At 48.9% G+C, this 19,696-nt stretch overlaps 1 protein-coding gene across 8 annotated transcripts in view; it reads left to right on the forward strand.

Moving 5' to 3' along the window:
• The window catches only part of LOC135238424 (adhesion G protein-coupled receptor B2-like), a 93,919-nt gene that overhangs the window by 15,805 nt on the left and 58,418 nt on the right, over positions 1–19,696 (forward strand). For all 8 annotated transcript variants that reach the window (XM_064306301.1, XM_064306363.1, XM_064306309.1 and 5 more), the window contains exon 2: positions 10,934–11,739. In XM_064306301.1, coding sequence (XP_064162371.1) covers positions 10,935–11,739 — 805 coding nt within the window. In that variant the 5' untranslated portion in view covers position 10,934. The remainder of the gene's footprint in view (positions 1–10,933; positions 11,740–19,696) is intronic.

Genomic DNA, 19,696 nt, shown 5'->3' on the forward strand with positions numbered 1-19,696 from the left:
TGCGTGTTTGTGTGGTATGGTGGTAGTGTGGGTTTAGTTGGTGTGGGTAGGTGTTGTGTTTTATGGTGTTGGGTTTGCGGTGTTGTGTGTGGAAGGCTGGGTGGTGCAGGTTGTAGATGTGGGTGTGTGGTGGTGTGTGTATGTAGTATGGAAGTGTGGTGTGTGCATCTACGTGTATGTTGTGTGTGTGTTGTGTGTGTGTATGTATGGAGTGTGTGTGTGTGTGCTGGTGTGTGGATGTGTGTGTGTACGTATGGTTGTTGTGTGTGTGTGTGGTGTGTTGTGTGTGTTTTGCGTGTGTGGTGTTGGTGTGTGTGTTTGTGTGTACATGAGTTGTGTGGTGTGTGTGTGTGTTTACTATGGGTGTGTGTGTTGTGTGTGTGTGGTGTGTATGTGTTGTGGTGTGGTGTTGTGTGTGTGCGTGTTGTTGTGATGTGTGTGTGTGTGTGTGTGTGTGTGTATGGAGTGTGTGTGTGTGTGTGTGTATGTATGGAGTGTGTGTGTGTGTGCATGTGTATGTATGGCATGTGTGTGTGTGTGCGTGTGTGTGAGTGTGAGTGTGAGTGTGTGTGTGCATGTGTATGTATGGCGTGTGTGTGTGTGTGTGATGTGTAGTGTATGGGTTGTTGGCTGGTGTGTGGTGATGTGTGTTGTATGGCGCGTGTGTGTGTGTGTGTATGTATGGCGTGTGTGTGTGTGTGTTTGTGTGTGCATGTGTATGTATGGATTGTGTGTGTGTGTGTGTGTGTGTGTGCATGTGTATGTATGGTGTGTGAGTGTGAGTGTGAGTGTGTGTGTGCGTGTATGGTATGAATGTGGGGGCAGATGGCGCGTGCTCCAGAGATGGGATGGAGGGACAGGATCTGTTGCCCTGGGTAACGGGTTCGCTCTAAGGAGTAAAGGTAATGCTTAGTGTCTGTTTTTGCATAGACTGTGTTGTTGCTGTTCTTATTTGTGTTAACGTTAATGTTAATCAGTTTAACCTACAGGGTCCAAGTTTAACTGTGCGGTTGTTCCCTGCATTGGAAAGGTATTTCTCTCTAGGGTTTTCGACACACTTGTTCCTGGTTATGGTTATACACTTTGTTGTACGTCGCTCTGGATAAGAGAGTCTGCCAAATGCCTGTAATGTAATGTATATCAGTTCAAAGGTCAAGTGTGTCATTGTTCAACATACCTTTACCCATTTTGACATAAATGTTTTTTTTATCATTTACATTTCATCTGTTTTCGCCAATATTCAGAACAAAATGATTCTTTAAAATGTTTGTATGTCCTGGATAGTAAGATGTTGTCATTTAAAATTCTCAGATCCACTTCAGAATCATAAAATACATATTGACCATTTTCACCATGCTTGTGGAAATGGTGTGTGTACATATTTGACGTTTGACCCAGGTCTGGTATACTTGGCTTTTAGTATGTTTTAATCCCATTTGTTGTGCTATTGTGAATCTCAGATTGTAACACTAACAAGGTACATTGTATGAGAGAACCACAGACTGACTGTGATTAGATCTAACAATTGTCTTTAACAATGATTACAATCATAGCAAATCTTTAACTTTGTCTGAATCCACAGACTGTCAGTCGCTCTGTTTACATCTACAGACTGTAAATCTCAGTAATAATGCACACTGTCAGTGGGGCTAAATAGGTACTAAGTGCTGGGCCACAAAGTTGTATTTATCTGAAGTAAGGATATTGAAGAGACCCACACATATATTAGAAGACATTTAAAATGTGATTTTAAAGTGTAAACATACAAAACATTGTATTTACTCAATGGATTGGATTGGAGGAATTAGATACACGTTTTCAAATTAATATCCTGTTTATATTTATCTAGCTTTTATGAAGCTCATTTAAAAAAATCATAAATATCACATCCACTAGCAAACTCTGTCAAGTCTTAGCGAGCTCTCCAAAATGCACTTTGATTAGGCTGAGAAAACCGGCTTGCTGTTGCATCATCATTAGGCAAACTGTGCTGTGCCAGCTCTGGAGTGGGGTGTGCTAGTGGGTACAGCCTCTATCCTCGTTATTAGCTAGCAATGAGTAAAATCTCTGGGGTGAATCCCAGAACAGCTCTTTTTTATTTTTCTACTTCCATCCATGTTTCAGATTTGGGATGGTTTCAGGTTTTACTCGGCGCAGTTATCCAGCTAACTCAGTAATCCTGCTCTGTGATACAGGGTTTTACTCAGTGCAGTTATCCAGCTAACTCAGTAATCCTGCTCTGTGATACAGGGTTTTACTCAGTGCAGTTATCCAGCTAACTCTGTAATCCTGCTCTGTGATACAGGGTTTTACTCAGTGCAGTTATCCAGCTAACTCAGTAACCCTGCTCTGTGATACAGGGTTTTACTCAGTGCAGTTATCCAGCTATCTCTGCAATCTTGCTCTGTGATACAGGGTTTTACTCTGTGCAGTTATCCAGCTAACTCAGTAACCCTGCTCTGTGATACAGGGTTTTACTCAGTGCAGTTATCCAGCTATCTCTGCAATCTTGCTTTGTGATACAGGGTTTTACTCAGTGCAGTTATCCAGCTAACTCAGTAATCCTGCTCTGTGATACAGGGTTTTACTCTGCACAGTTATCCAGCTAACTCTGCAATCTTGCTTTGTGATACAGGCCCCAGGAAATAATGGGTGTAATGAACATGTCGTTCAATCCCGGATCCTGAAATATCTTTGGTCTCGAGTTCCCTTTACAGACTCCTCTAAGCCTGTGTTTTCGCCTGTGTAAAGCACCTGGAATTGCCTCTGAAAGGTGCAATATAAATAAACTTGCCTTGTCTTGCCTAAACCAGGGGCCTGAAATATCTGCCTTTCCTTGTTACTGTTATGAACTCTGCTAAACCAGGAGCCTGAAATATCTTCCTTTCCTTGTTACTGTTATGAACTCTGCTAAACCAGGGGCCTGAAATATCTTCCTTCTCGAGTTACAGAGTCCTCTAAGCCTGTGTTTTTGCCTGTGTAAAGCACCTGGCGTTGCCTCTGTGTCTGAAAGGTGCAATATAAATAAACTTGTCTTGCCTAAATCAGGGAGCTGAAATATTTCCTTCCCATGTTCCCGCTACGGGCTCCGCTCATCCGGAAAGTTCCGCCCTGGCCTCCGGTGTTCCTGGAGAGGGCCGACGTAATGGGCCTGGCTGCCGGGGAGAATGGTTGTCATGGGGACGGTCGTATCAAGGTGGCTGCCACAGGGGTGTTTCTAGTGGTTGTCATGACGATAAGCACTTCTCGTGCCGGTGACAACACCGGCTCCTTTCTGTTCGCTGTGGCCAGGGTGGAGGGGTCGGGGGGGCGCACGGTGGCGGGGTCGGGGGGGCGCGGGGTGGAGGGGTCGGGGGGGCGCGGGGTGGAGGGGAGGGAGGACCAGGGAGCGCAGACGCAGACTTTTTATAGTATGTGTGTGTGTGTGTGTGTGTGTGTGTGTCTGTGTGTGTGTGTTTCAGTGTCTGCGTGTGTATGAGTGTGTGTGTGTGTGTGTGTGTGTGTCTGCGCGTGTATGAGTGTGTGTGTGTGTTTCTGTGTCTGTGCGTGTATGAGTGAGTGTGTCTGCGTCTGCATGTATATGAGTGTGTATGAGTGTATGAGTGTGTGTGTGTGTGTGTCTGTCGGTGTGAGTGTCTGTGTGTGTAATCTCTATGCTGGCTCCTACAGTGTTCTCAGTGTATGCGTCTCTGAACTGATTGATATTGATCCTGTACTTTCAGCAGGTGTTCAGAGACATGGCGATCTCTCTTTCTCTCTCCTCCTCTCATCCTCTCTCTTCCTCTCTTCTTCTTCTCCTCCTCTCCTCTCTTTTCCTCTCTCTTCTTCTCTCCTCTCTCATCCTCTCTCCCCCTCTTTTTCTTCCCCAATCTCATCCTCTCTCCTCCTCTCCCCCTCTCTCCCTCTCTCTCCTCTCCTCTCCTGTCCTCCTCCTCTCCCCTCTCTCCCTCTCTCTCCTCTCCTCTCCTGTCCTCCTCCTCTCCCCCTCTCTCCCTCTCTCTCCTCTCTCCCCCTCTCTCTCTCTCCTCTCCTCCTCTCCCCCTCTCCCTCCTCTCCCGTCCCGCCCTCCTTCGCATCCCTGCCAGACACAGCCCAGATCAGCCTGAAGTTAAAAGCTGCCTGCATCTCCCGGAAAGCTCACTGTTTAGAGAAAATCTCATTTTGTTTACCGACCGTCTCGATGCTGTGCTGAAAATATTGGCGCGTTTAGTGAAAAGCTTACTGCATTTAGCGGTAATCTCACTACGTTTAGTGAATCTGACCATGTGTACTGCAAGGCATTCTGCATTTAGTGAAACGCTCCCTGTTTTTACTGATAATCTCTGTGTATTTACTGATAATATGATTGCTTTGATAACGGCAGAGTGTTAATCGAACATCTCACTTTGTGTAGTTAAGTGCTAATTCCACCTGTTAATGGAGAGCTCTCTGCGTTCAGTGAGTCTCTCAGTACAGAGGGCATTCCTTACGGGGTTTTCTCACGATGCTGTCCGCCGTTAGGCAAGTCATTCTGAGAGCTGGAGACAGGTGGGGATTGCCCTCACCTGTCACCTGTGATGGACAGGCAGCTGTGTTTCAGTCTGGACCCAGCTGCCAAACACAGATTTCAGCCTAAACCCTACCTGAACCTCCCATCAGGTAACTTTGTGTGGGCTTGTGTGTGTGTGAGAGTGTGAGTGTGTGTTTGTGTGCGTGTGTGTGTGTGTGTGTGTGTGTGTGGTATGTGAGTGTGTGGTGGGGGTGTGTTGTGAAGGTGGGATTTGTGTGTGTGATGTATGTGTGTGAGTGTGTTGTGTGTGTGTGTGTGTGTGTGTGCATGAGTGTGTGGGAGGGGGGGTGAAGTGGATTATGTGTGTGTGTGAGAGTCTGTTTGTTTCTGTGTATTCATTTTCATGTGTGAGTGTGTTTTCCGTGTGTGTGGGCATGCGTGTGTGTATGTGCGCACATGCACAAGTGACTGTGTTTGTGGGTGGCATACTATAGAATCACCCACTTGGCTGGTTTTTTGTACAGGCTGTATTATTTAATGTTGATATTTTATCTTGGCATGCATGTACTGAATTGTATGGGCAGATTAGGTGGCAGTAAGTGGATTGTGGGTTTTTAATTTGTTTGGATGCTGCGGATTGTGTGGTTTGAAAGGCCACACAGTCAGAACTGAGATTATTGTGACAGCCAGCACTGTGGGTGCAGTTTGCTGTGGGGACCACTGTGTGTGTGAGCATTTCTGATCTTACCAGGACCTTATCTACTACCTACCAGTCCCCTGTGTGTGTGGATGAGTGAGCGTGTGTGTGTGAGTGTGTGTGTGAGAGACACACACACACTCACACACACTCACACGTGCACACACTCACACACACACAGACACACAGACACACACACTTACACACTCACTCACACACACACACACACTCACATACACACACGTGTGCACACATTCTTTTATGTAGTCCCTTTACATAGGTGACTATGTCCTGAAGCAGTTCAGCTTAGTGCTGTTAGTAGTGGATAGGATTGGTGCAAGGCCATTTCCCCAGCCGGGATTCAATCCAGCAACCCCAGTAACTGAGTTACAAGCCCAGTTCCCAAAACCTGTGCCTACTATGCTGCCCTGTCCTGATCATATATACTCTAGTGCTGCCCTTTGGTTTTCGTGATATGCTGGTGCAAACTAACTGGCTTTCTGTGGGATAAGAAAGAAAATCCTGATAACATTTTGTTCCTACTTACTCAGGACAGCAACTCCCAAGAATAGACTTCACCATCGTTTATCATAACATGTTTGACATGTTTCAACGTATTTTGACAAGACAATATGTGGAAATGCATCAGTTTGTAGCGATGAAGCGAGCATATCTGACGATGCGATGCAGAAGTCCCTTCTTGGGAGTTGCGGCTCCTCACTAAGTGGGAACAACATGTCATACATTGGTGTTGCCTTTCTTCACACATTTTGTGAGCTCATTCTGACAAGTCCCTCTGCATTACTGCTGACCTCACAAACACTGTGAAGAAACCAAACTCAAGCCTGAATGTAACTGTGAAGTTCAGGATGAGTGCTTATTGGCTCCTGGCCAGAGAGACAAAATGGCCGAGCAGATCAAGCCAGCGTGTCTGATATTTTTTCCCACACCAGTGGAAAGGCTGTAATGTCATGGCTTCAGAACTCCAGGAGGGAAAATTGTAAAGTGTAAAAGCATTCAGGCACTGATCAGGGCAGCCTCTAAGAGCAGGGGTGATGGTACTTGTAGTTCTCCTCCCGGGTGCTGTGGAAGTGCTCTTGCAGTGAGTATGCCTCGTTCCTCTCCGAGTCCCGCGGCTGAACCCCCAGAGAGTAATGCTGAGAGGCAGTTAGCCTTTGGATGAAATCGTTCCCAGCCCAGTGCTCCCCTGAGGGACCCCCAAAACCCTGCCAGACAGACGGCAACAGCAGAGGGACAAACAGTGCGGGCCACAAGCCTGAAACCCAAACCTGCTGCTGCTGTGTGCGCTGAGAGAGAATGTTGGAGTCCTAAACGGGGTCCCAGAATGCACTCTGTTACTCTCACACAAACCCCAGAATGCACCTGGTTATCTCATCTGAAACCTTGAATAAGCAATTCATGTTTCTTTCTCAAGGGTACAAGGGCAGTGTCCATCAAAGCCAGTCAGTGGTCACACTAGCCCATTTAATGCTTTGGAACACAGGACATTTCAAAATCTGCATTTTTCTCTAATTCACTTTTTTGCCGTAATATGCCAATGCACAATAATAACACAGTAAATGCATGTCTTTTCATAATTTCATTATGACCCTTGCAGGATGAAGCAGGGGGACTGATGGGATGAAAAAAGCTACAAATAATGTTTGGCGTTCTGACTGAAAAGACGTTTAGCCACACAGGGTAATTTTTTTTTAAACCCTGGGAGTGATTTCTGTTTCAATTTACTCATGTTGAGCAAGCTAGCTGGAGCGTGTCATCTCGTTTTCAACTTTTCAAATTAAGAGCGCTCCCTTTGAGTCTCATGCTACAGCTGCTACATCAACCGGCGTGTCAAGGAATATTTGTGGATCAATCTGCGCCTGATTGTCAGCACAGGGAACATTGGCTCAAACAGGAGTAATTATTTTGTTGTGGATCAAGTCTGGGTCGTTGCCTGTTGTAGTCATAAAGAGGCCTCAGAATATCTGCGTTTACAGTGCGCTTTGTTTACTTATGCCCTTGCTGTTTATCTATACTTTCCTGTCATAACACCAAACACTCACTCTTCACATACTATACTACTGTCATACACACCACACACTCACCTATAATACTATACTACTGTCATACACACCCACACACTCTCACCATTATACTATACTACTGTCATACACACCCACACACACTCTCACCATTATACTATACTACTGTCATACACACCCACACACACTCACCATTATACTATACTACTGTCATACACACCACACACCACCACTCTCTTCACCACCATTACATTATACTACTGTCATACACACCCCCCCACAACACCTCACCCCCATTATACATATCACCCCACAACACTACCCCCCACACACTTCACATTATACTATACTACTGTCATACACACCCACACACACTCTCACCATTATACTATACTACTGTCATACACACCCACACACTCTCACCATTATACTATACTACTGTCATACACACCCACACACTCTCACCATTATACTATACTACTGTCATACACACCCACACACCTCACATTATACTATACTACTGTCAACACCCACACACTCTCACCATTATACTATACTACTGTCATACACACCCACACACACTCTCACCATTATACTATACTACTGTCATACACACCCACACACACTCTCACCATTATACTATACTACTGTCATACACACCCACACACACTCTCACCATTATACTATACTACTGTCATACACACCCACCACACCACTATCATATGTCATACACACCCACACACTTCTGTGTATTTGTATGGTTATGCATGTATGTATGTATCTAGCTGTTCTGTGTGTGTGTGTGTGTGTGTGTTTGTAGGTATGTGTGTGTGTGCGTGTGTTTGTATGTATGCATGTGTGTGTTTGTGTGTGCGTGTGTGTTTGTGTGTGTGTGCGTGTGTGTGTGCATGTGTTTGTATGTATGCATGTGTGTGTATGCGTGTGTGTGTGTATATGTGTGTGTGTGTGTGTGTGTGTGTGTGTTTGTATGTGTGCGTGTGTGTGTGTGTGTGTGAGCATGTGTTTGTATGTGTGTGTGTGTGCGTGTGTTTGTATGTATGCGTGTGCGTGCGTGTGTGTGTGTGTGTGTGTGTGAGCATGTGTTTGTATGTGTGTGTGTGTGCGTGTGTTTGTATGTATGCGTGTGTGTGTGCGTGTGTGTGTGTTTGTATGTATGCGTGTATGTATGCGTGTGTGTGTGTGTGTGTGTGTTTGTATGTATGTGTGTGTGTGTGTGTTTGTGTGTGTGAGCATGTGGGTGGTTGGGTGGGAGGGTGATATGAGTTGTGAATGTTTTCTTATTCCAAACCACTTTTGGCTGAATTGGAATTAAATGACTCTATTGTTTACATGTTGGCATTTCCTGTCATTTTTTCAAACTAATTCCATTTATTGCCGTCACGCTGCTTTCATTTCGTGGCTCCACAAATAAATAAAAAGTCGTTCATTCCGCCCTGAATTAGTTCTGATCCGCCCACCAGGAGGCGTGCGGACAGATGAAGAGAAACAATCATAAGCGCGCTCATATTTCCCATATTTCACCTCTCTTATTATCCTGCTCAGTGACTCAGGACTGGGGAGGTGCTGCACGCGCTCAGTTCCTATGCTAATGTGGGTCTGAGAGAGAGACGGCAGAGTGTTAAATTGGGGCTGTGCAGCTGTGGTGGACGCTCTAAATGCTCTCTGTGTGACGGAATGAAACGCGCACGGGCCACTGACAGGGTTCAGGTACTCCCCGGGGATTCTGGGATGCGCTGATGAGCTTTCGGGTTTTTGTTTTTTTTTTTCCTTCTTTTAAGGGCGAGTGAATTACCATGAATATTTTAGCAGGTGTTTTGCTCAGACAGGAATGTGGGATTTGAATAGATTGTGCAGAACTCAGGCAGGACTGTGATAGTTGAGCAGGTGTGTTTGATTCGTAGACAGGAGTGAGATATTTGAACAGATGTGTCCCAGACTACGCAGTGTGATATTTAAGCGGTGTGTGCAACTCAGAACGCAGTGTGATGTTTGGACAGGTGTGTGTGAAACTCAGGAGTGTGAAATTTGAATACCTGCTCATTAGCTTATCTGGAAGTTGAGTGATGAATCTGCTCTCTCTCTCCCTTCTCCTCTCTGTTGTTTGGCACCATTATTTAAGCAAAATCTAATCAATGAAGATGGTGCTGACCTTTAAACTGGAAATATAATAGGTCTCCCTCTGAGTAATTCTCCCACCCCAATGATCAAATTAATCTCTTTTCAGAAGGGGTCTGAAACTCATTCTGAGGCACACTGTGGCATTACAGATCACTAACCTGAGCCGAACCCCTCAGTGTCAGTGTCCCTGTAAGGCTGCTCTGAGTCAGTGTCCCTGTAAGGCTGCTCTGAGTCAGTGTCCCTGTAAGGCTGCTCAGTGTCAGTATGCCTGTAAGGCTGCTCTGAGTCATAGTCCCTGTAAGGCTGCTCAGTGTCAGTGTCCCTGTAAGGCTGCTCTGAGTCACAGTCCCTGTAAGGCTGCTCAGTGTCAGTGTCCCTGTAAGGCTGCTCAGTGTCATTGTCCCTGTAAGGCTGCTCTGTGTCAGTGTCCCTGTAAGGCTGCTCAGTGTCAGTGTCCCTGTAAGGCTGCTCAGTGTCAGTGTCCCTGTAAGGCTGCTCAGTGTCAGTGTCCCTGTAAGGCTGCTCTGAGTCAGTGTCCCTGTAAGGCTGCTCTGAGTCAGTGTCCCTGTAAGGCTGCTCTGAGTCAGTGTCCCTGTAAGGCTGCTCAGTGTCAGTGTCCCTGTAAGGCTGCTCAGTGTCAGTGTCCCTGTAAGGCTGCTCAGTGTCAGTGTCCCTGTAAGGCTGCTCAGTGTCAGTGTCCCTGTAAGGCTGATCTGTGTCAGTGTCCCCGTAAGGCTGCTCAGTGTCAGTGTCCCTGTAAGGCTGCTCAGTGTCAGTGTCCCCGTAAGGCTGCTCAGTGTCAGTGTCCCTGTAAGGCTGCTCAGTGTCAGTGTCCCTGTAAGGCTGCTCTGAGTCAGTGTCCCTGTAAGGCTGCTCAGTGTCAGTGTCAGTGTCCCTGTAAGGCTGCTCTGAGTCAGTGTCCCTGTAAGGCTGCTCTGAGTCAGTTTCCCCGTAAGGCTGCTCAGTGTCAGTGTCCCTGTAAGGCTGCTCAGTGTCAGTGTCCCTGTAAGGCTGCTCAGTGTCAGTGTCCCCGTAAGGCTGCTCAGTGTCAGTGTCCCCGTAAGGCTGCTCAGTGTCAGTGTCCCCGTAAGGCTGCTCAGTGTCAGTGTCCCTGTAAGGCTGCTCTGAGTCAGTGTCCCTGTAAGGCTGCTCAGTGTCAGTGTCCCTGTAAGGCTGCTCAGTGTCAGTGTCCCTGTAAGGCTGCTCTGAGTCAGTGTCCCTGTAAGGCTGCTCTGAGTCAGTGTCCCTGTAAGGCTGCTCAGTGTCAGTGTCCCCGTAAGGCTGCTCTGAGTCAGTGTCCCTGTAAGGCTGCTTGTAAGGAGGTCTTGTTTCATGGTGATCACTGGAGCCTTTCATTGAACTGGTTGATGAATGGCTGCACAACAAAGAGACAGAGATGGAAATTACAGCATTAAAACATCTCTCTCTCTCTCTCTCCCTTTCTCCCTCTCTCTCTCTCTCTCTCCCTCTCTCCCTTTCTCCCTCTCTCTCTCTCTCTCTCTCTCTCCCTCTCTCTCTCTCTCTCTCCTCTCTCTCTCTCTCCCTCTCTCTCTCTCTCTCTCTCAGGATGACCCCTGCTCGGCCGGTATGTGTGTCTGTGCTGTCGTCCCTGCTGGCGCTGGCATGGGGTCAGGACTCCTCCTCCTCCCCCTCCTCCTCCTTCTTCGCGTGCTCCTCCATGGTGCAGGGTGTCCTGTACGGCTCCTTCTCCCTGAGGGACCTGTTCCCCTCCCCCATCACCCCGGGCTGCTCCTGGACTGTGGAGAACCCCGACCCCACAAAATACACGCTGTTTGTGCGCTTCAGGCACCACGGCCCCGCCTGCCAGGCCTTCGCGCCCGTGCTCCTCCCCCTCGACCACTACCTGGCCAATCAGAGCTGTGCCGCGCCCGTCCCGGCCGACCCGGAGCTGGTGGACCTGTGCCAGCCCTCCGGGTCCCACGCCTTCATGCAGTTCGACAAGAACTTTGTGCAGCTGTGCCTGACGACGGCTCCCGCGCCCACGGCCACGCCCACCGCCACGCCCACTGACGACCCCGTCACCATGGAGATGCTGGCCTTCCACCTGGTGGAGGTGCTGCTGATCAACAACGAGAACTCCAGCCAGTTCACCTGCGGGGTGCTGTGCCGCTGGTTCGAGGAGTGTCTGCGTTCGGGCCGGGAGAGTGAGGGCTGTGGGATCACCCAAACCGGCTGCATCTGCCCCGATGCCGACATGACCCCGCCCTTCCTGCTCACGCCTGCCACGCCCAACAATGACTCCGCCCACCGCCACACCCCCGACGTGCTCCCGGCTCCGCCCGACGACTGCTGCGTGACCCAGACGCCCTCGCTGCACGCCATCGCCCTGGTGCCCCGGGACGTCCCGCACGGTGAGCGCACCCCCGCCCTCTCAGCCGCCCGGGCCGATTCGGGCCCCATTCAGTCTGCCGCCGCTGCTCTGCTCTGCAGTTTCCATAGCAACATGCAGCACCTGCTGCTCTTCGGGCTGTATGCTGCTGCATGTGGCATTTCCACGGTAACGTGTTTGGATTTGTGAACGTGCAGGTATCAAGAGCAGTGGTCAGAGCAGCAGTGTGGAGCAGTGGTCAGAGCAGCAGTGTGGAACAGTGGTCAGAGCAGCAGTGTGGAGCAGTGGTCAGAGCAGCAGTGTGGAGCAGTGGTCAGAGCAGCAGTGTGGAACAGTGGTCAGAGCAGCAGTGTGGAGCAGTGGTCAGAGCAGCAGTGTGGAACAGTGGTCAGAGCAGCAGTGTGGAGCAGTGGTCAGAGCAGCAGTGTGGAGCAGTGGTCAGAGCAGCAGTGTGGAGCAGTGGTCAGAGCAGCAGTGTGGAGCAGTGGTCAGAGCAGCAGGTGGAGCAGTGGTTAGAGCAGCAGGTGGAGCAGTGGTCAGAGCAGCAGTGTGGAGCAGTGGTCAGAGCAGCAGTGTGGAGCAGTGGTCAGAGCAGCAGTGTGGAGCAGTGGTCAGAGCAGCAGTGTGGAACAGTGATCAGAGACATCACCCAATATATGACACGTTGCTGGAAGACTGAGACACCGCCTTACCCATATTTATATGACAAGGCAGAACTGTAAAATGCTAGTGGACATACTGATGGGTGTTTCATATAATTTATACAGAAGCTTTAATTTTAATGTTTTCAAAAGGAAAGTGAAATGAGAGGGAGTGCGAGTGAGAAGAAAGTAAATATGTTGTTTTTTATCGTGGGTTCATTTAGTGCCAGAAAAATACAGCATGAATAAGGCTGGGCATGTTTGTAAGGAAGAAAATATGTGCTAACAGAAGAGCAGTCATGGTAAAGTGTTTGAAAATCTGAAACAAGTGTCAAAAATCACAGATCAAGCATTTTAAAAACATTAATTTATAAACGCCTCATCCACAGCAGTGAGAAATAATTGAACTAACATCGGCAAATGCATTAACAGCCTAACAAGGGCTTGAAGTTTCAGAAAACATTTGCGAACATTTCCGCACAAAGACAGGTAAAATGCATCTCTAGTTTTAATCAATTCCGTCCATCAGGGAAACCAGGAGCAGGTTTTTGTAGTTTGTATTTGCAAAGCATATCTTTTGCTTCCCTCCAAAAAAAAAAAAAAAGTCCTACCTCTGCCATTGACCTGAACTGAATTCTGGGTAATTCCTCCCGTCGAAAGTCTGCAACGATGCAGACTTAATAAGAGGGTAGATAGATACCTCAAAAGGTCCAGACAGGACCACTCTCAAAAAAGCTGTCTTGACAATGAAACAGCCCTAAGCCCTCAGTCCAGAGAATTGGATTCAGCCCGATCGCATATCTGCTGACTCATCAGACCACCGATTTGCAAGCGCAGGTTATGCACAGGAGGTGTGTGTGATGCACAGGAGGTGTGTGTGTGATGCACAGTACAGGAGGTGTGTGTGTGATGCACAGTACAGGAGGTGTGTGTGTGATGCACAGGAGGTGTGTGTGTGATGCACAGGAGGTGTGTGTGTGATGCACAGGAGGCATGTGTGTGATGCACAGGAGGTGTGTGTGTGATGCACAGGAGGCATGTGTGTGATGCACAGGAGGTGTGTGTGTGATGCACAGGAGAGGAGGTGTGTGTGTGATGCACAGGAGGCGTGTGTGTGATGCAGGAGGTGTGTGTGTGATGCACAGGAGGTGTGTGTGTGATGCAGGAGGTGTGTGATGCAGGAAGCATGTGTGTGATGCACAGGAGGCATGTGTGTGATGGAGGAGGTGTGTGATGCACAGGAGGCGTGTGTGATGCAGGAGGTGTGTGTGTGATGCACAGGAGGTGTGTGTGTGATGCAGGAGGCGTGTGATGCACAGGAGGCGTTGTGAGTGATGCAGGAGGTGTGTGATGCACAGGAGGTGTGTGTGTGATGCAGGAGGTGTGTGTGTGATGCAGGAGGTGTGTGTGTGATGCAGGAGGCGTGTGTGTGATGCACAGGAGGCGTGTGTGATGCAGGAGGTGTGTGTGTGATGCACAGGAGGTGTGTGTGTGATGCAGGAGGTGTGTGTGTGATGCACAGGAGGTGTGTGTGTGATGCACAGGAGGCGTGTGTGATGCAGGAGGTGTGTGTGTGATGCACAGGAGGTGTGTGTGTGATGCAGGAGGCGTGTGATGCACAGGAGGCGTGTGTGATGCACAGGAGGTGTGTGTGTGATGCAGGAGGTGTGTGTGTGATGCAGGAGGCGTGTGATGCACAGGAGGCGTGTGTGTGATGCAGGAGGCGTGTGATGCACAGGAGGCGTGTGTGATGCACAGGAGGCGTGTGTGATGCAGGAGGTGTGTGTGTGATGCACAGGAGGTGTGTGTGATGCAGGAGGCGTGTGATGCACAGGAGGTGTGTGAGTGATGCAGGAGGCGTGTGATGCAGAGGAGGTGTGTGTGTGATGCACAGGAGGTGTGTGTGTGATGCAGGAGGTGTGTGTGTGATGCAGGAGTGTGGTGTGATAGAGCACACCATATGAATGCGGAGGACGTTTATTTATGCAGGAGCTGTGTTGGACAGGATGGGTGTGTTATCAATAATTGTAACAGGAGCGTTTTTGTGTCAAAAGAAGTGAATGAGGTGTGAGTGAGAGAGTTGTGTGTTTTATCGGGGTTCATTGTGATGCCAGGAAAATCGCTGTGGCTGGCAGTTGAGGCGTTGTGCAAGAGAGCAGTTGTATGTTGATTGCAAGTGTTAAAATCAAGCAGCTGTGTGTGAAAACATTACTTGTGCTATCAGGGGCGGGGTTGTATGCAGAAAGCTACGGGCTTGAAGTTCAGAAGACGTGGATCACAAGGCAGTGTGATGCACTAGTGTTTATGTCAGAGGGTAACAGGAGGTTGTGTGATGCAAGTTGTTGTTCTCCAAACAAAAAGTCTATTGCAGGAGCCGTGAATGAATCTGGTTCTCGTGAAAGTGAGCGTGGTTATACAGGAGGGTAGTAGTATCAGGAGGCCGTCGCTGTTGCACAGCAGCCTGTGGATTGATCAGAGCGTGAATTGTGACTCGCAGTTGAGCGTGTGTGTGTGATGCGGAGAGAGGTGTGTGTGTGATGCAGGAGGTGTGTGTGTGATGCAACAGGAGGCGTGTGTGTGATGAAAGTAGAGGTGTGTGAGTGATGCAGGAGGCGTGTGGTGATGCAGGAGGCGTGTGATGCACAGGAGGGGTGTGTGTGATGCACAGGAGGCGTGTGTGTGATGCAGGAGGTGTGTGTGTGATGCAGGAGGTGTGTTTGTGATGCAGGAGGCGTGTGAGTGATGCAGGAGGCGTGTGTGTGATGCACAGGAGGCGTGTGTGTGATGCAGGAGGCGTGTGATGCAGGAGGTGTGTGTGATGCAGGAGGTGTGTGTGTGATGCAGGAGGTGTGTGTGATGCAGGAGGCGTGTGAGTGATGCAGGAGGCGTGTGAGTGATGCACAGGAGGTGTGTGTGTGATGCAGGAGGTGTGTGTGTGATGCAGGAGGCGTGTGAGTGATGCACAGGAGGTGTGTGTGTGATGCAGGAGGCGTGTGTGTGATGCACAGGAGGCGTGTGAGTGATGCAGGAGGTGTGTGTGTGATGCAGGAGGCGTGTGTGTGATGCAGGAGGTGTGTGTGTGATGCAGGAGGCGTGTGATGCACAGAGGCGTGTGAGTGTGGGGAGGCGTGTGAGTGATGCAGGAGGCGTGTGTGTGATGCAGGAGGCGTGTGTGTGATGCAGGAGGCATGTGTGTGATGCACAGGAGGTGTGTGTGTGATGCAGGAGGCGTGTGAGTGATGCAGGAGGCGTGTGTGTGATGCAGGAGGCGTGTGAGTGATGCACAGGAGGTGTGTGTGTGATGCAGGAGGCGTGTGAGTGATGCAGGAGGCGTGTGTGTGATGCACAGGAGGTGTGTGTGTGATGCAGGAGGCGTGTGTGTGATGCAGGAGGCGTGTGTGTGATGCACAGGAGGTGTGTGAGTGATGCAGGAGGCGTGTGAGTGATGCACAGGAGGTGTGTGTGTGATGCAGGAGGCGTGTGAGTGATGCACAGGAGGTTGTGTGTGATGCAGGAGGCGTGTGTGTGATGCACAGGAGGCGTGTGTGTGATGCAGGAGGCGTGTGTGTGATGCAGGAGGCTGTGTGTGATGCAGGAGGCGTGTGATGCACAGGAGGCGTGTAGTGATGCAGGAGGCGTGTGTGATGCAGGAGGCGTGTGTGATGCAGGAGGCGTGTGTGTGATGCAGGAGGCGTGTAATGCACAGGAGGTGTGTGTGTGATGCACAGGAGGTGTGTGTGATGCAGGAGGCGTGTGTGTGATGCAGGAGGCGTGTGATGGCCGTGTGAAACAGGGATCATGCAGAAGCTGTAAAACGCTGCTGACGTTTATTCGGTTTTTGGCCTTTGTGAGCATCCCCAGAGCAGCAGGAGACGCTGGGACCTGAAGCGCCTGAGCAGGACATCGCTGATGAGTAATCAGAGCCCCCCCTCGCCCCCCTCATCCCCCCGAGCCCCCCTCACGCATCCCGTCTCCCCCCCGGCCCCCCCTCGCCCACCCTCACGCGTTCCGTCTGACTCATAGTCCTGTGAATCACTGCTGTACCCACAGGCACTGCAGCTGTGTGTCTCATTCCATCTGCCTGCCAGCTTTTCATTGGCTCCTGAAGCGGCCAATCAAACACAGAGCCTTACAGTGGAGCACAGTCAGGTCGTTAGCAGATGCTCTTATCCAGAGTGACTTACACAGCTTGTATTTTTTTAACCAATAATAATTATACCGCTTCTGTGAAATACCTTTCTCATGGGGACGACAGGGTTTGAGCCTGCAACTTCTGAGTTTCACGCCTGGTTTGAACTCGGAAGCAAACTCAACCTCAGGCTCAGGATCACTTGTGGTGCTGGTGGGTCCAATGACACCAGACCCGTGCAGAACTTAAGCAACCCTTCTAGTCTGGTGCCCTGGGAGAGTGGATGTCAGATGCTTTGTTATATAAGTTATATATATATATGACGGAGTGTGGCGCAGTGGGTAAGGAACTGCGCTTGTAACCGAAAGGTTGTAGGTTCGAATCCCGGGTAAGGACACTGCCGTTGTACCCTTGAGCAAGGTACTTAACCTGCATTGCTTCAGTATATATCCAGCTGTATAAATGGATACAATGTAAAGTGCTAAGTAAAAGTTGTGTAAGTCGCTCTGGATAAGAGCGTCTGCTAAATGCCTGTAATGTAATGTAATGTAATATAAGCAGGCTGTGCGACTGTCTGCAAGAAGCCGAAAACCACCATCAATCAGTAGGGTCCATTTTACCACCTGCAGGTAGCATATTTCAGCAGTTTATCAGTCTGGTCCAGGGTCCTAGTCTCCATGTTGGCTCTGACTGGGAGCTTGGCTGTGCTAGATTTTCTCAGTGCCCCTGGCTCCATGTTGGCTGTGACTGGGAGCATGGCTGTGCCAGTTTCTCTACGGTCCTTGCCTCCATGTTGGCTCTGTCTGGAAGCTTGGCTGTGCCAGTTTCTCTACGGTCCTTGCCTCCATGTTGGCTCTGTCTGGAAGCTTGGCTGTGCCAGTTTCTCCACGGTCCTTGCCTCCATGTTGGCTCTGTCTGGAAGCTTGGCTGTGCCAGTTTCTCCAGGGTCCTCGTCTCCATGTTGGCTCTGTCTGGAAGCATTATTGTTCCAGTTTCTCTGTTGTGGTTCAGTTTTCCTTAGCCAACACAGCGTTCTACTGTGCTCTCTCTCTGTATTTCTGGTGCTGGTTTTTTACAATTATTTTGCCTTAAATTTAATTCTGTTCATTTTTTGTTTAGAGGTAACTACTATAACAATGCGTATAAAAGAAACATCCCATTAAAAAAGAACTATAAAACCCAGTCTTATCTCAGTTTAGATGTGCTTGTGAGCCAAGCAGGAGAGATAGAGGTGCCTGTGTGCAGTAAAGGAAAACCCTGGCAGAATAAATCTGTGGCTGCACAGCTAGAGGAACAAAGGTAAAGGACCAACAGTCATGAGGACAGTCCTGAGCCTGTCACAACCAGAACGTGACTGATCCACCTTAACACAGAGACACCATGCTGACTGATCCACCTTAACACAGAGACACCATGCTGACTGACCCACCTTAACACAGAGACACCATGCTGACTGATCCACCTTAACACAGAGACACCATGCTGACTGACCCACCTTAACACAGAGACACCATGCTGACTGACTCACCTTAACACAGAGACACCATGCTGACTGACCCACCTTAACACAGAGACACCATGCTGACTGACTCACCTTAACACAGAGACACCATGCTGACTGACCCACCTTAACACAGAGACACCATGCTGACTGATCCACCTTAACACAGAGACTCCATGCTGACTGACCCACCTTAACACAGATACACCATGCTGACTGATCCACCTTAACACAGAGACTCCATGCTGACTGACCCACCTTAACACAGACACCATGCATGACTGACTCACCTTAACACAGAGACTCCATGCTGACTGACCCACCTTAACACAGAAACATCATGCATGACTGACTAACCTTAACACAGAGACACCATGCATGACTGACCCACCTTAACACAGACACCATGCATGACTGACTCACCTTAACACAGAGACACCATGCTGACTGATCCACCTTAACACAGAAACACCATGCTGACTGACCCACCTTAACACAGAGACTCCATGCTGACTGACCCACCTTAACACAGAGACACCATGCATGACTGACCCGCCTTAACACAGAGACTCCATGCATGATCCAGTGACCGCACTGACAGCTCAGTCTACCCAAAGACTCTTTGTCTTATTTCAGGCACTCAACCCTGTCCTTCACTTATAGAACTGATTAAAAAACAGTCTTTAGCATAAATTTAAACATAGAATGTCAGCAATCTGAACGTGAGCAGGAAAATCATTCCATAGAGCAGGAACAGGATATGACCAGGCTCTACCACCAGCGATACTTTTAGCTACGAGAGAAATAAGAAGCTGGCATTCATGAGGGATTATGGGAAGAAAGGAGAGATTATTCAGGTACAAGATGGATAGCGCATATAAAGCCTTAAAAGGAGGGAGATGGGTCTTATTATCCATACAGAATTTGGATGGATAATAAGCCAGTGGAGTGAAGCTAATACCGGACTAATGTGGTCAAATCTCCTTGTTCTGGTAAGAATAGGAGCAGCAGCATTTTGCATCAATTGGAGACCTTTAAGGGATGAATTTGCACATCCAGACAAAAGAGTATTACAGTAGTCTAATCCTGTAGTAACAAAATCCTGTTGTGACAAAAGTTTTTCTGGAGTTGAGATTGAGATGTGATTTGAGTTTAGATGTGAACCATCCCATTATTTCCGGTACCCCATCCCGTTATTCCGGTACCCCATCCCGTTATTCCAGTGCCCCATCCCGTTATTCCAGTACCTCATCCCGTTATTCCAGTACCTCATCCTGTTATTCCAGTACCTCATCCTGTTATTCCAGTACCCCATCCCATTATTCCAGTACCTCATCCTGTTATTCCAGTACCTCATCCTGTTATTCCAGTACCTCATCCCATTATTCCAGTACCTCATCCTGTTATTCCAGTACCTCATCCCGTTATTCCAGTACCTCATCCCGTTATTCCAGTACCCCATCTCGTTATTCCAGTAGCTCATCCTGTTATTCCAGTACCCCATCCCGTTATTCCAGTACCTCATCCTGTTATTCCAGTGCCCCATCCCGTTATTCCAGTGCCCCATCCCGTTATTCCAGTACCTCATCCTGTTATTCCAGTACCCCATCCCGTTATTCCAGTACCTCATCCCGTTATTCCGGTACATCATCCCGTTATTCCAGTACCTCATCCTGTTATTCCAGTACCCCATCCCGTTATTCCAGTA

Source organism: Anguilla rostrata, chromosome 1 (assembly GCF_018555375.3).
Source record: "Anguilla rostrata isolate EN2019 chromosome 1, ASM1855537v3, whole genome shotgun sequence".
NCBI classification, from domain to species: Eukaryota; Metazoa; Chordata; class Actinopteri; order Anguilliformes; family Anguillidae; genus Anguilla; species Anguilla rostrata.